Source organism: Littorina saxatilis, unplaced genomic scaffold, assembly GCF_037325665.1.
Source record: "Littorina saxatilis isolate snail1 unplaced genomic scaffold, US_GU_Lsax_2.0 scaffold_328, whole genome shotgun sequence".
In the NCBI taxonomy this organism is placed as follows: domain Eukaryota; kingdom Metazoa; phylum Mollusca; class Gastropoda; order Littorinimorpha; family Littorinidae; genus Littorina; species Littorina saxatilis.
In genome coordinates this window covers 15,001-32,408 of record NW_027129726.1, presented here as the reverse complement: position 1 = coordinate 32,408, position 17,408 = coordinate 15,001, and the positions used below count along the sequence as shown (strand labels likewise).

Here is a 17,408-nt window from a genome sequence, read left to right as displayed (position 1 = left end):
ACACACACACACACACACACACACTCACTCACTCACTCTTAGACTGTTTTGCTGAAGTTTTCTGACCTCCTTTTGTTGGTAAACTTTTTAACTTTTTAATTTTTGAAATTTTACCATTGTGTGTCTGTGCGTCCCAAGGACAGATTGTAAGAAAAGGCGTAGCCTTAAATCTTAATCCTTGAAATAAAGTTCTATTCAATTCAATTCAATTCAATTCAATTCAATTCTCTCTCTCTCTTTCTCTCTCTCTCTCTCTCTCTCTCTCTCTCTCTCTCTCTCTCTCTCTCTCTCTCTCTCTCTCTCTCTCTCTCTTTCTCTCTCTCTCTGCACCTGTGACATAATAATAACAATAACAGCACTTTTTTGTCCATTAAAATATTACATAAAAATGGAAAATGTTCCTGATGGACGCCACGCTGTTAGTCGAATGATAAAGCTGGCAGCTCGTAACTGACAACAATGTGCACGCAGCGAGAGACAAAACCATCTAAGTGTTTTGCGTGCTTTTGCACTTTGCTTGCTGGTGTATCTGGGGACAATGGTAAACGAGAGAAGAATGGAGGCTGTTGGGTAATGGTTGATAATTAGCTTTTGGGACACAGCAGGCTATTTAATCACGGACCAATTAACAACAACTTAAAATGTAGTGGTGTGTGACTGAACAAATGTTTCATATTTGCTTCCATTTGCACGGATCGATGTATTTACACATGTTGTCAACAAAATGACATAAGCATCCTTTAAAAAGAAAGAAAGCGTACAGCGGGAAAGTAAATTGGTGGACGAAATTAAACATTTAGAGACAACTTTTACTTAAAATATTTTGTTTATTTTGCAATTCGACAAAAGAAAATTGACGGAATGATTATAAGAACCCGTACAAAATGGATTTCGGACGGTGAATACTTTTGTAATTTAAAACAAATTAGACATGTAATAATAAAGGACTTGACTTACTTGACTTGACTTATTCCTGTAGACTCCCTGTGGAGCATAGGGCCGCAAATAATAAAGGAAGTACAATCATATTATGATGATTTACAGGGGCGGATCTGGGGGGGTGCAATGGGTGCAATTGCACCCCCCCCCCCAGCGGGACAAAAAAAAAAAAAAAAGAAAAAAAAAAAGAAGAAAAATGTATCACCTGAAAATAGCACTTTACACGCTCAGATTGCACCAGATTGCACAATTTTGCTTCCTTTTTAAAAAAAAATCCGGGGGGGCATGCCCCCGGACCCCCCTAGCATGCTCGGCGCTTCGCGCCATCGGTTCGGCGCTTCGCTGATAAGATAAAAAAAAAAAAAAAAAAAAAAAGAACTTTGCACCCCCCTCTTTCAAAACCCAGATCCGCCCCTGATTTATATACATTCGATGAGAAAGGTGTTTTATTTGATGATCAGATGCCAGTGATCGGCAAGGAATCGGCGGAGATTCGTTGCTCTGATGTGCATATTTGCGAAAGATAAGGGTATCATAGTGAGAGCACACTGCATAACATAGACACAGAGACTGTAAAGTACAAGTCTCTGATACACATCAAACAAAGTTGATCGTCGTAATGCGGGCCGGTCAATAGCGAGCGAATTGTTAGAGAAAAAAGCTTTGGTCACTAAAAGGGGCTCTTACTATGCCACCCTAACAAAGTTATTTTCGGACAAATTTTATGAAGCAGCAGAACCAGAACTTCAACTCTCAACACCCAATAAGGAAGATAAATTAAATTATGCTCTCATAAGAAGACAAGAGTCACCTTCTTTACATGGATACAAAGCAAGAGTTACCTCCCTTGGGTTCTGGAACATTCCGGTAGTTTCGCCGGAGTGCAGTTGTTTTCGTTCATTCATTCTTCTGATAAGGGAAATTAAGGAACTCTAATGTCATATATACAGAGGCGGATTGGGGGGGGGGGGGGGGGTTACAGGGGTTCCGGAACTTTAAAAGAAATAATGAGTGGCTGCTGACACTAGTTGATCATGTTTAAAATCAAGGACAAGCCATAAATTGTTCATAAAATAGCTGATCAAAAGACCATCAAATAAAGAGGCCCAGAGAGCGACGTGTTCTTCATTCTCTTGCATTATGCTGGCCGGATAGGAGTAATCACATTGCTCACATTTCTGCCCTGCCACAAAAGCCTCAAACAACATGCAAGAAGGGCCAACTACCAGACAGCCACATGGAAGCGCGCTCACCTGCCACTCCCAGAGATTCCCAACCCCGCTGATGGTCACTCATGGAAGGATGCTGAACAATGGAATCCGTGAGCCTCTTTGGACTGAAGAAAATGAAGAGTTGGTTCTCTCACAGACAATTATTGATAGCCTGCTCAATAAGGTTCACGAGGAAGGAGAGAAGGAGGAAGAGGCACCACTGTTCTTTGAAATTCGGTGCAATGACTTGTTAATGTTATTTCTATGAAGCTGAAATTGATTCATAAGACATTTGCATTTATGAGCAAACATTCTGCACTTACATGAAGAAACAGTAGTTCTTAGATTGTCTTTCTTATGTTAATTTATCTTTAATATGGAAACTATGAAGCAAGAGCATTATATGTAGGGGACAGTTAGAATAGAATCCTTGAGCCTCTGTGGACTGAAGAAAATAAAGAGTTGGTTCTCTCACTGACAGTTATTGATAGCCTGCTCAATGAGGCCAACGAGGAAGGAGAGAAGGGGGAGAAGGCAACACTGTTCCTTAATGGACTGGACGATTCACTTGAATATCTGAACACTTTGTTTTATTTTTTACATTTCAGTCTTGAGAAGAGAATAATAATGTTGTAGTTCTGTTAAAAGATGAACAAAGGAACTATTTTGGTCGTCAATGTGATTACTTTTGGTATTTGATTGGAAAACAGTAAGAAGTTATAATGGATATTTGATGAAAAATGTTTTTAACATTTTTCTAAAATTTCACGTTTAGGGGGTAGGGGAGAAATATCTCATCTGGTGTCGCAACAAATCCTCTCAGGAATTCCAAATGGGGCTTGAAATGATCCAAAGGCATTGTAGTTTCTAAAAAGTGAAACAGAAAACCCAAATTTGTTGAAACCTTTTTCTTATCAAAGTTGACAAGCTTTGCGCACTGTGAAAATGACGGTTCGCGCCTATCAAGCATCACTACAGCCAACCTATCAAACATTGAACACTGTAATGGGTATTTTTTACAAGATTAATGATCAACTTAACTGTTTTGATTTCAAAAATGTGGTTCTCTGTTCATTCATTGCAGCTGTGCACTGTTGTGATTGCACAGATAAATTTAGCGTTCGACGGGGTACCCTTAAACAAAGGGGCATAATTAGTAGTGGGAATGAGTTTTTTCGTGGCGAACTTGTTAAAACGTATTCAGTAGACCCCAATGAATATCTCTATCTCCTTCACACTTGCACAGTGGACCACAGCGAAGACCAGCGCGATGACACTTGCAGTTTCCTTTGCAAGCAACCAAGCAGCCACAGTGGAGCAACAGTGAGCACCCTGTGCTGGCGTCAGGCAGACTTGTCCAGTATGGCACCCATGCCTTGGTTCTCTCATTCCATTCCCATCCCCATTCACTTGGGTTTGGGATGTTGGAGGTTTTGGACAGAGACTGTTTCCAGATGAAAGCTGCGATGAGCAATGCTCGCTTTGTGTGCTGGAACAACGCATGCTGGGTTGGTGGGATGCATTCCAGAAGTTTGAAACCAACAGTAAACATCAGCTTTCTTGTTTCGTTGACAGACGTTGATCTACAGTTTTTGCTGTACATCAGCACAGTAAAACGCTCCAGATGCTGCATGTGCAGTGAGTCGAGTGTGAGGATGGTTGGGTCCTGGGTGATGGCGATGAAGGTGTCAGTGACCTCAGGAAAAGTGGCCCATGCATTCAATGCTGTCTTTTTGCCAATTCAGAACATGGCCGATGTTACATCACATCCTGTGTAGGAATGAAAGAAGGGAAGTGCCTGGCAGCGTTGAGGTCCCAGCTGTTGAGCAATGTAATGTACTGGAATGTCTCTGAATGTTTTTCCTGACCCAAATCCAATCCACAGCTCTGACAGTTTCAGCTGATCAAAGTGATGGATGGCAAGAACCACCACATCTGTGTCCACTGTCCTGAGGTAGTTCTTAGTGTGTCCCTGCTCAGCAGCATGGCAGAGGTGAAGCATCATGCGTGTGTCAGCTTCTTCTTGGTGGCAAGGAGATAAGGCTGATATATCTGTTGGTCTGTTAGTGAGCACAAGGTCAACCTTCGTAGTAAGGAGATAATATCTTGCATCAGTGGTATGTCGCTCCAGTTGCTCACTGAGGAACTGGAACAGCTCATCCTTGTTGTCAGACTCCTTGAGGAACTTCGGCCACTCAGCTCCCTTTTGAATAGATTTCTTTGCTGAGACTCTAGTTCGTCTTCCTTCACTTTCACCCCGCTTGGCACGAGTCTGTGATTTGAGACTTGCATCCTGATATGTGTCCCAAACAGCATCCACTCTTGTGGTGTTGTTGGCCATCTGGCTCTCTAAGAAGGGTAGCAAATGCATAAGTGTGTATTCTTCAAACACAGTGGCACGCTGGGGCTTGACAATATGGATGATGGCTGGCATATCCAGTACGAACAGCGCCAAGCCGGAGGACGTTGACCATCTCCTGGGATCCATCTCCAGTTGTTTCACTGACATCAAGAACTGGATGACTGAGAACAAGTTGAAGCTGAACAGTGAGAAGACGGAGGCCCTTCTTGTTGGAACACGACAGAAGATTGCTTCCCTCGCTGTGACCGACCTCCAGCTGGATGACGCGACTGTTCCATTCTCCCCTGCTGTCAAGAGCCTTGGCGTCTTTCTCGACTTCACTCTCTCCATGCAGACACACATCTCCTTCATCATCAAGACCTGCTTTTTCCACCTACGACGCATCGCCTCCATCCGTCGCTACCTCACCCACGACGCCTGTGTCAAGCTGGTTGTCTCCCTCATCTTCAGTCGTCTGGACTACAGCAACTCCCTTCTGGCTGGCCTCCCCGCCTCATCCATTCATGGCCTACAACGAGTCCAGAACGCTGCTGCCAGGCTGACGTTGAGGAAGACGAAGCGAGACCACATCACCCCCCTACTTCGCTCCTTGCACTGGCTCCCTGTCAACACCCGAATCTCCTACAAACTGTCCACTCTTGTCTACAAGTGTCTCAACGACTCTGCTCCCGAGTACCTTCAATCCTCCCTGGACCTGTACACCCAGCCCTCCGACCGTCCCCTTCGTTCTGCTGCTGACCCACTCCGCCTTCACATCCCTCGCTCGAAACTCGCATCTGCTGGTCAGCGTGCATTTCCCTCCGCGGGCCCCTCCGTCTGGAACTCCCTGCCGCTTGAGCTTTGCCAGAGCTCCTCTCTTGACGCGTTCAAGAGTAGGTTGAAGACTCAGTTCTTCCCGTAGCTGGCTGCGACTTTCATGTTCGACGTGATGTGTTGTGCCCCAAAAGACATTCTTGTGCTGTGCTCTGTGAGAGGTGTTTTCTTTGTGTTTAATATTATTTTGTTTGGACCTAGCTATTAATGTGTACATTGTTGTTAAACAGTTGTGTGTTGTATGTTTATCAGGGTTTGCTAGTGTGTGATAGGGTTCGTGTCCGTCTGTAGATGTTAGTTTCTTTGTTAGTCCTGTGTTGACAACTCTTCGACAAGCGCTTAGAACTGTACCCACAGAATACGCGCTATATAAGCTTCATATTGATTGATTGATTGATCACAGAGGCTTCTTTTGCTGCAGGAGAGCGTCCAGGATCAGGCATTCCAGGCAGGCAGCCAAGAAGAGCAGACTTTGTACCTGACATCAGTTTTCCACGATCACACAAGGAGGAGGCTCACGCTGAATCTTATGTCTAAAAAAGTCGTCCATATCACCATCAGGTCGTCCTAGCAAGGACAGAAACAACTTGGTGATGAGCGCCGCATTTGCCCTTGCTGATCCCAACTTGTTAGCATCCTTCTTCAGGTGGCCGGTTGCTGAAAATTGGCCCTTGGGATAACATCAGACAATGGTTTGAAGCAAGTTTCAAGTCTGTCCCTCACAAACTCTGTAAACATGGCCTTGCCGATGTTTGGAGCTTCCCTCAAGCAGTTGACAATTACTGGGTCCATAACGTCACCGGTGTCCAGTGTGACGAGCTGGGAGCCTGTCTCCTTGAATGGGTTGACCACTGTTCCCTCTTTCACAAGATAGAGCTGTACGTGCTTTGAGATGTTTCATGAACTTGTTTTGTTTAACAACAGAAGACTCTGGGTGCTCTAAATTGACTTCTCTGTTTGAAACTGAAAGACTTTCATTTTCAAATTCATTTATGACTCTCAGGACCTCTGGTTTTGAGAGTTCAATAACCTCTTTTTCCTCTGGCTGACCATAGAGTCCTTTTGCTCCACTGTCCTCCTTCAGGAATTTGATGCTGTGCTCCTGGCTCTGGTCAAGCGCCATGAGGGAGAACTTCTTGTCACTGCGCTGCACAACGAACTTCCCTTCCTCAAAGGCTTCATGGACACTTGGATGGGTCTCTGGCAGACAAGCCATGTCCTTCAGGAAGACAAGCATCCAGCGGGCATAGTTTGTGTGCCCAAAAGCAAAAAACCATGGGCTATGAAGGGGGCCATTTTTAATGGCATATATACCTTTTCAGCTTAAATGGTGAGACTGAGATATTCAAGGAGTTCAGAAATAGACTCCCAATGGTCGAAAACATGGGTATAGAGACATGGGTATAATTGTTTCTTTTTAAGTTGAGTAGGTTCAGAGTTATTACACTCTGAAATGAAATGACCTTGAAAATGACATATGAATGACCGTTGACGTTAAAATGACCTCCAAACGTCAAATCCATCTTGGATATGGGTTGCTTGCACTAAAATACATGTGAAACGTTGTATTTCTCAATGCTGTAGTGGTAACAATGGGTTTAATTTAGCAGTCCTTTTTCCGGATGGCGGCCATATTTGATTTTGCGCAAACAGACCAATCGAGGTCGAGCTCAATTTGTTTGCGATGGTTTTTGAAAACCTTGTGTCCATACCTACCACCATGCCAAATTTCAAGGACTCTTCACCAAGTGCACGATCATTCTGAATTCCTTCTCAGCTAGTGTTAGAAATCAGTATTGTCTGGACCTACTCGTCCACTGGACCACGCAAAGAGGCTTTTCATGTTAGAAATCAGCATTGTATGGACCTACTAGTCCACTGGACCACGCAGAGAGGCTTTTCATGTTAGAAATCAGCACCAGAGAGGCTTTTCATGTTAGAAATCAGTATTGTATGGACCTACTAGTCAACTGGAGCACGCAGAGAGGCGTTTCATGTTAGAAATCAGTATTGTATGGACCTACTAGTCAACTGGACCACGCAGAGAGGCTTTTCATGTTAGAAATCAGTATTGTCTGGACCTACTGGTCAACTGGACCACGCAGAGAGGCTTTTCATTTTAGAAATCAGCATTGTCTGGACCTACTGGTCAACTGGACCACGCAGAGAGGCCTGCCATGTTAGAAATCAGCATTGTATGGACCTACTCGTCAACTGGACCACGCAGAGAGGCCTGCCATGTTAGAAATCAGCATTGTCTGGACCTACTGGTCAACTGGACCTCGCAGAGAAGCTTTTCATGTTAGAAATCAGCATTGTCTGGACCTACTCGTCAACTGGATCACGCAGAGAGGCTTTTCATTTTAGAAATCAGCATTGTATGGACCTACTGGTCAACTGGACCACGCAGAGAGGCCTGCCATGTTAGAAATCAGCATTGTATGGACCTACTCGTCAACTGGACCACGCAGAGAGGCCTGCCATGTTATAAATCAGCATTGTCTGGACTGTTAAAAATGTCTGAAGATCAGTTGTTGTTTATGTTAGTCTAGAAGGCATTGTGTTTAGCACGTCTTGTTCTATAATGTGGCCGATGATGGTTTAACATGAGTAACAGGTGCAGCAACTGAATGTATCTTAGAAGAAGAATTGCACTAATGTGTTGGAAACGTCTTAGATATTATTTTCCCCGAGTACGCTAGTACAAGGGTTCAGCAGACTTTAATTGTGTGTCTGTCTGTGTATGTGTCTCGACTTAACAGCTTATTGCTGGGAAACTACTGGGCGCAGTTCGTTCAAAAGTTGATACACTAACTTGATAATAGGTCCGATTGATCGTATTAAAACTTCATAATGTTACCTGGGACCTAAATGCGAAATAAACCACAAAAAAAACGACTTGGCGGTGGGAGGAATTCGCGGTGCAACAGCCAGCCAGGCAGTCTGATAGAACGGTGCAAGGTCTCGGCCAACCAAGACTATGCCATACTCGTAGCAAAGCCGCCGAATGGTACCGTAAACCAAGAATAGTGACGTAAGAAAATAGAATGTCGTCTTTTGATTTGGAACGTGACGTGTTTTAGAATGGAGATGTGGTAGTGTGTGTGTGTGTGTGTGTGTGTGTGTGTGTGTGTGTGTGTGTGTGTGTGTGAGAGAGAGAGAGGGAGAGAGAGAAGGAGTGAGGGAGAGAGAGTGTGTGTGTGTGTGTGTGTGTGTGTGTGTGTGTGTGTGTGAATGTCTGAAGAGTACTCGGGTCCAGCGCGAGCGTTTTTTATAACATAACAATATTCTTGGATACCTATAGTGTTAATATGTGTCCACGTGGAACTCCTGAGTAAATAAATCCCTGCGCCTTGAATATGTGCGTGATATAAATTGCATAAAATAAAAATTTTAAAAAATAGATAAATCCCTGCGCTTAGAACAGTACCCACGGAATACGCGCGATATAAGCCTCATATTGATGATTGATTGAGTAGAATGTTGTAATTCAGGTTATTTTTATCAGAGATATATCAATGTTTCTATTGGCACAATTACCGTGGAAGGGATTTTGACACTATCACTGCGCATATATTACGCCCTTTAGCACATTTCGATCGAAAAAAAAAGTGAAATATATATTAAGCTCGGGGAAAAAACCACCATAATATATACGTAGAACATGTAGCATGCTTCATCAAGAATGATCTCGCCAACTCAAATTAGATGGATTGGTCCTGTTAACATTTTGCAGAGGAGCAGTAAGGGGAAAGTCACCTCAAATGGACCCCTTTTTGTTTCATTTTGATAACTAGTTTGTTTTCTTGCGAATAAGTTTCATTTTGTGCTTGGCACTTGTTCTCTATTTAATTAATCGCCAAACCTAAATAGAGCGAATTAGCTTTGATTAACATTCAGTAAAAAGTAAGGGAGGGTGGAAGGGAGTTGTTGCGGCAAGGCATTGTCATACGTGTGTTTAATGCGATGATGGGTGGCACGAAGATATCAGTTCAGACATGAAAATTGCTATCGGCCCATGCTCGAAATAACAATTTTCTATTGAACTCACAGTTCATTAGTTTCCATTGAGTACTTTCAGCCCGCGTTTTAGTCCGACGTCTAGTTTCAATCCACTCGTTCTTGTTCTTGTAGGGCCTACGTAGCTAAACATGTGTGATGTTACACAACTTCCCGACCACCCCTCGTATCCCCAAAAGCATAAATGTATCTTTTGTTTAGCATGGCACCGTGTCATATGTCTATATCTTACACATAAACCATACAGACAACCTATTCAGACAATTTCGATTTTTACGATGCATGTCACAATGTTGGTACACAGCTTTATGGAATGACCCATAAATGTAAAAAGCTTGTGTTTTGTTGCTTGTGCGACCGCAACTGTTTTCACACGTGCAAGCTATCCAGAGGGGGTAAATGTGACGAATGAATGTTAATTTGTCATATTAGAAGCCGGTAAACATTAGGCGACCTTCCCCTAAAACGTATTTGATTTACAGCGATATCAAGTACATTTATTGGATTTCTGGAAACAGGCTTTTGAGGACCTGTGGGTTGCTGTGAAAATTTACAATTCAGTGAGGTATAGTTCAATAAGGAAGCTGTAAAACTTATCTGCGCGCTTCCACACACACACACACACACACACACATACACACACACACACACACACACACACATACACACACACACACACACACACACACACACACACACACACACACAGGCCGGAGGGCGGGGGGTAGCTTTAAGAGATTTTATAACGACAACACTTCCATACATTATTATACAACAGCTGTGGCGGCTGACTTGTTAAATTCTTAAAATCGACTGTGACGAACCAAACATTTGTTCGTGGGGAGAAACTGTGAAGAAGTAAGCCGGTTTTACGGTATTGTTTCTAGTGTGAGTGTCGGGGGGGGGGGGGGGCGTTGTGCATGTGTAATTGTGCGTGCGTGCGTGTTCGTGTGTGCGTGCGCGCGCATGTGTGTGTGTGTGTGTGTGTGTGTGTGTGTATGTGTGTGTGTGTGTGTGTGTGTGTGTGTGTGTGCGGGGGAAGGGGGCGGTGTGCGAGTGTAATTGTGTGTGTGTGTGTGTGTGTGTTTGTGCGTGTGTGCACGCACATGTGTGTGCACGCACATGTGTGTGTGTGTGTGTGGTGTGTGTGTGTGTGTGTGTGTGTGTGTGTGTGTTTGTTTTTATTTGTTAAACGCATTACTTTGTGGCAGCTGTAGCAGCTTCTCTCTGTGTCGAGGTGAAGAAAGAGACGCCCTGCAGACAATTCACACGATCAAGCCACGATGATTCTGTCTACAGGCAGACTGGGTAAGTTTTGTTCGAGCTAGAAGCAACGGCCAGCAAGAATAGAGAAGAGAGAGAGAGAGAGAGAGAGAGAGAGAGAGAGAGAGAGAGAGAGAGAGAGAGAGAGAGAGAGAGAGAAGGTTAATGCCAACATAAGATCCCTTCACGTTCCTGCTCAACACATGGTGGGTAAAATTGACTAATCAAGTCTTCTTTCCCTGGTTGTAGATAAGGCAGGACGTGGATGAAAAAGCTCTGATCTTTAAAAAAAAAAAAAAAAAAAAAAAAAACAAGAATGGTAAGAAAGGTACAGGAACTTTTTTGTTTTCACAACAAAAAACGTTTTCGAGTGGCAGTGATCTTTAAAGTGTCCAGACAGACAAATAAAGGGAGCGAAAGTTATCTCAAAAAGTATTGATTGCGCTCAGCCCATGGCAGCAGGGTCATAGTTATGAAGGAACAGTCCCTTTAATGCTTGACTGCCGGACAGCAATATAAGATGTTTGATGGGTTGTTGACAGACCAGCTTTTTTGTCGTCCGAGGGGGAGCATATCGTCTTTTGTTTCATTTTTATTGACCAAGGCCGAAGGCCGCGGTCAATAAATATGAAACAAAAGTCGATATGCCCCCCGAGGACCGACAAAAAAAGCTGGTCTGACATCAAACCACCAAACATCGTTTTTGTCATCATTTTGGTAGTGAGAAAATAATATAACAATCAACACAGGGAGCCATGCTTTGAAACACGGGTTCCGTGCTGATAAACACACGAGTTCCGTGCGGATAACCACTGGCAATCAAAGCTGGCGTGTGAAAGCAACTTTCTGTATTTTTGAGTTCATAAAATGTTGGGATGAACATGTCAGGTTTGAGGATGCACAGTTCTGTTTACAGTTTGTTCATCTCGGTATTCCACTCCCTCGGCTTTCAGTTGTGAGTATTAAGCTTAGTAATCGAATGTGGAAGCTACGTTGGGTCAAACGGGTCACAGAAGATTTGCGTCGTGCAGCGAATGAAAGAATCGCGATCTTGTTTCCGACTCAGTACCTCTTTGTTTTTCATTAGACCTGTCAATCTGCTTGCTCGGCTTTGTGAGATGTTTGCATACCTTCTTGCTATTTTCTTTGCTTTTATTATTTCTTATTTGTGCTTCGTTTATCGATACAACGTCTTGTGCACGGGTCAAAATGTGTGTGTCAGGGTGACTTGAACTTGATGTTCGTGTTTCTCACACAAAGATACACGCACTCCATGACTTTGTAAGAAGACATAACATATCGGTAGGTTTCATTTGTTTGTGATGAATTAATTGAAGTAGTTTTGTTTTTTGTTTACTTTTGCCAGTTTGCCAGTTGGTTTTTGGAACTTTGCAAAGCAGTGTCTTGTCGTCTGTTTAGGTCTGGGGAAACGCCAATGAAAAGAGCCGAAGAATCCTCGTGCGTTTCTTTTGGGTTTGCTTTTGATTATCCATGTAATAGGGCTTCCTGCAACTATGGTAACCTGGGATTTATTCCCCGGGGAACATGAGATTTATTTCCTAGGTGCTTGTGAATGAAAACTCGTGAAAATGATGACAAACGTAAATATTCAGATGACTTTAAGAAAACCCTTTTTGAATCCCAAAAGAAGACGCAATATTCATCTCTCCTGACTGCGATTACCAAACAAAAAAGGATAGTAGCAATCACGCAATAATGTGATATTCAACAATCGGAAACAAACGCAGCAACCAGTATGTATTTGCAACATATTGCAACATTTTTGCCCATTTCGCGTAATCGGCAAAACGCTGCCCATTACGTGAAATCGGCAGTGTTTTGCCGAAAATGCGGAAAGGCTTCTAAAAATGTGCCCATTTCGCAAAAGCGACAGCCAGTCTGTTACTTTTTGTGTCACGAGAACATTGCATTAACATTGCTTTACCTCCCTACTATGTTTTTTATGGTCTATGTTGAATTGGTCTGTGTCGAGCATAACTCCAGAAATGCACAAAAACTACACTTTCTGCAATAACTTGCCATAACTTATTGATTATTGCAATATCTATCCATTCGAGTATTTAGTTGAGAACTTTAAAACAAAAAAGTGTCTGCTGATTTCGCAACATGGGCAAATTTTAGAAACCTTTCCGCGTTTTCAGCGAAACGCTGCCTATTTCGCGTAATGGGCAGCGTTTTGGCGTAGGGTAAAAACTATGACGGCTTACTAGTGCCAAATCTACATAATTCTAATTATGCCGGTTTAGCTCCGTGCTAGTAATGCGCATGCGCGCTAAATCTTCAACGAATCAGCGCTAGCACGGAGTGCCAAAACTGAAAGTTACCGATTAAGACTGATAATTACTCATTTTCACGTGTTAATTACTCATTTTCACGTGTTAGTTACTCATTTTCACGTGTTAGTTACTCATTTTTACGTGAACTGACAGTGATAATGGTAACCCATGGTAAACCGAGGCCAAAACTGAAAATTTTACGAACGGATTGCTTGAGCCAAAACTGAAAATGTGTCATTTTCACGCAAAAATTAGTAATTAATACGAGAAAACGCTAACTGTCAGTGTTAGTAATTAGTAATGTTAACGTGATAATGGTAACCACAGGTTTTGGCACTAGTAAGCCGTCATAAGAAAACGGCTAACACGTTAACACCGCGGGAGTGGCAGCCTATGAACAAACTGAGAAGAAGACGACATTGTCGTCAGTTACGAAACTTTTCTAGCAACGAAATCTCTGTCAGCGAACAAACACAGCCACGTTGGAGATTGTTGGTGTCTCTTCTAGTGGAAGGTTGCTATAAAAACGTCCCGAAGCATCAATCACGCCGGTACCTCCGCTGCACCCGAAAAAAGCCGGGGCCACTCGCTGCGCACCGGGGCCGAGCCACGAGAGGCGAGTTTCTGCACTAAATCTTCTCTGTTTTCTCCAAAATTACATATCATCACGTAACTGGCGTTTGTACTTCGACCTAAGGTGTTATAGCATCCCATCATCGGCTTTATTCTTTCCCTCGATTCAATTCTGAACTCTGAGCTTCGATTGTTTATGCTTTTTAAGTGAATTATGTGTAAATATTGACTTTCCACAATTATTACGGAAAATCAAGCTTATCAAACAAGCTGCAGAGAATTGGAATGTAATTATTGGTTATTTATTGACATCTGGCTCAAGTGGTGTCTACTAACTTCACGCGGTTGAATCATATTTGTTGAATCTCTACTGTCACTGAACGATTTTGTTGCTGCGCACCGGGACCACTGTGGGCTGCGCACCGGGGCACTATTTGTGCAATTGATGCTGCGCACCGCGGCCAGTAATATACGTGTTATTATGCTCATTCAAAGTGTGTAGCATACTGTGTTCGGTTGCGACCGTACTTGAGGATCTTTGTTTGTTTGTCAGCTTGTCCCGAGGGGACACAACACTATCTGTCGTCTGCTAGCTATTTTTTTTCTTCACATTGTTACCTGCAGGGACCTCTGTTCCACAAGGTCTATAGGCCTGTCCCTTACAAAATTGATTGAATAATGACCGCCCTCTTCAAGCACGACTGTCAATAAAAAATAAATATTTGAACATGCTTGAAGAGGACGGTCAGTATGCAATCAAGAAGCCACTGATAAGCCCTTCCCCATTATGTGGCAATCATCTATTGCTTTATTGAGAACATCGTCTTCTCTTCTCGTAGTTCAATAACAATAACAATAATAGCACTTTATTGTTCATTCAAATAGTACATAAACATGGAACATTTTCTTCCGCTGAGAGTTCTTGTAGTTCTTGTTCTCATTGTTTGCAATACACATGCGCGGGCAGATACAGCCTTTCCAGGCGCCCACAGGTATATTCCCAGCGAAGTTGGAGGTAAGCTTATCCCACGAATGAATACTGAGATCGACTTGACATTTTTTTCCCGATAATACATGATAAAGAAGGATCCTTTGTTGCCAAACTATGGCTACAGTTGGGGACAGAAGTTGTTAAACTTTAGGATGCCTACGTTCATCCGAATTTGGGTGGATTTCCGCGGATTTCTTTATTTCTGATTTTTATTTAATAAAAATGTTGTATTGCATATGGAGGAGATCTCAGCAGTCACCGTAGACAGCAGTTTTCTGGACGTTAGCGTGGTGGTGGTGGAAACACCATTCTGATAATCATCGCTCCACGGCTATCGCCAGTTTCTCTCTGACAGCATGCTAAATTATTGCGCGAATCTATGAAAACAAGAATACAGAGTTATCTCCCAAATGTTTTTCGCAAGCACTGATCTAAATTTAAGATCAGTGTTCGCGAGACGAAAATGATTGCATATTGGCCGACTTCGACAGTGATCTCCGTTCTGTTCTTCACAGTTATGATAAAGACATCGTTCTAAGGTCAAAACAAGTCGAAATTTTGAGACTGCTGTCAGAAGGAGACCGTGATATATGGTTGCATCACTCTCAACTGGTTACAGAAAAAATCGTCTGCGCCGGCGCGCACCGAAGCCAAAGTTGATTATCACGTGACACTTTAGAGTTGTTTGCACAGAGAAGGAAATCCAAGGCATTATGTCAGGGATAGAATGAGACCCGAAGGGAAGTAACTCATTTTTGACCTGAGTTCAGGATGGTGGAAACACATCATGAAAGGGATGCTCCAGACCAAGCTCAGGCTATGCGTATGCCGATAATGACGTCAACGCCATATAAGCCCCAGACATCTAAAACAAACCTGCGCCACATGTGCCAAGAATGTGTCCATTGGTTTGGACTGTTTCACATCCCTGCGGACGTTGGCAGTGACAAAAACTGTACTACATCCATGAACAGTCTGAAAGCTATGTTGTCCATTGGAAACGTCCAATCTGCGAGCATTTCATGTAGCGTAATCCAGGTCTGAAGATGACCACTGTTTTGAAGTTTGGATACAGCTTCTGGGAGGAGGTCTTGCAGTCTTTGCTTTCAAAAGTAAACAGTTCTTCTGCTTGTTCGTCGAGACATGATGATACGTCGGCCGTTTCGTCTACAAAGCCTTTACCATCTTTAATTACTAGATTTTTACCTTGAATCTTGATCTCAGATGGAAGAACGCCAAAGTCTTTTCTCAAACAGGTACTCTTTCCAGTCACTTCATTCAGCGACAAAAAAACATCTTCAATTGTTCATTCGAATGCACATCGACACTGTGTCCAATAACGTCCTTGAACTCTCGAAATTTGAATTTGCAGTAGTAACATCTATACTGATCCATTTGTTCACCTGCAAAGCAGAACAAACCCACTCTTAAAAAGGACAAAACGAACGAACGTCAGCATCATTACCTTTCGTGTGTGTGTGTGTGTGTGTGTGCGAGCGCGTGTGTGTGTGTGGCTAAGACAGACAATACTTTATTCACTGTAGTACTGGCCCAGATGCGGAGCAAATTAGTGCCCAGGTCAGTATACAGCTCTCAAAACAGAGACATAGCCCGGTGCGCGGCAACAAAATCGTTCAATGACGCTAGAAATTTGACTCAACCGCATGAATTTATATTACACCACTTGAGCCATATGTCAACAAATAACCAATAATTGTATTCCAATTCTCTGCAGCTTGCTTGATAAGCTTGATTTTCCGTAATAACTGTGGAAGGTCCGAATTTACACATTCTTCACTGGCCCCGGTGCGCAGCACATAAGTGCCCGGTGCGCAGCCCTCAAAATAGAGACATGGCCCCGGTACGCAGCCCTCAAAATAGAGACATGGCCCCGGTGCGCAGCCCTCAAAATAGAGACATGGCCCCGGTGCGCAGCCCTCAAAATAGAGACATGGCCCCGGTGCGCAGCCCTCAAAATAGAGACATGGCCCCGGTGCGCAGCCCTCAAAATAGAGACATGGCCCCGGTGCACAGCCCTCAAAATAGAGACATGGCCCCGGTGCACAGCCCTCAAAATAGAGACATGGCCCCGGTGCACAGCCCTCAAAATAGAGACATGGCCCCGGTGCGCAGCCCTCAAAATAGAGACATGGCCCCGGTGCGCAGCCCTCAAAATAGAGACATGGCCCCGGTGCACAGCAACAAAATCGTTCAGTGACAGTAGAGATTCAACAAATATGATTCAACCGCGTGAATTTAGTAGACACCACTTGAGCCAGATGTCAATAAATAACCAATAATTACATTCCAATTCTCTGCAGCTTGTTTGATAAGCTTGATTTTTCGTAATAACTGTGGAAAGTCAGAATTTGCACATAATTCACTGGAAAAGCATAAATAATCGAAGCTCAGAGTTCACAATTGAATCGAGGGAAAGAATAAAATCGATGATGGGATGCTATAACACCTTAGGTCAAAGTACAAACGCCAGTTACGTGATGATATGTCATTTTGAAGAAAACAGAGAAGATTTAGTGCAGAAACTCACCTCTCGTGGCTCGGCCCCGGTGCGCACCGGCTTTTTTCGGTGTGCAGCGGAGGTACCGGCGTGTTAAGGCAGGAAGGTATTTGTGATTTAGTATTGATTATTTGAAGTACCTTCGCATTTGATTTGTTGTAAGCTTACCTGTGTCCCAACACTTTCGCTCAGAGGCTTGTATTTTTAGGCTCTGTGTGTTTTTCGAGGTACTTGTGATTTAAGCACTATTTTCTCTTCACGGCAGATGCCAGACGAACACTGCCCGTAACCTTGCTGGTCATAGTGGTGATTGGTGGGACACTTCTCCTGTATACTCGGCCAGCAGTTCTCACCCCGGCCAGCCGACAGCTTATTAAGTCTATTTTTCCTTCTCCAAATCTTGTGGCTTCCCACGAGGTAA

The 17,408-nt window shown here is 43.4% G+C and overlaps 1 protein-coding gene across 1 annotated transcript in view; it reads left to right on the top strand.

Annotated features, from left to right (window-relative positions):
• Positions 1–10,536: 10,536 nt before the first annotated feature.
• Positions 10,537–17,408, top strand: part of LOC138957949 (WSCD family member CG9164-like) — a 14,768-nt gene continuing 7,896 nt past the window's right edge. Inside the window, exons 1-2 of the mRNA XM_070328970.1 lie at positions 10,537–10,653; positions 17,253–17,404. Of these exons, the coding sequence (XP_070185071.1) occupies positions 10,629–10,653; positions 17,253–17,404 (177 nt within the window). The 5' untranslated portion in view covers positions 10,537–10,628. The remainder of the gene's footprint in view (positions 10,654–17,252; positions 17,405–17,408) is intronic.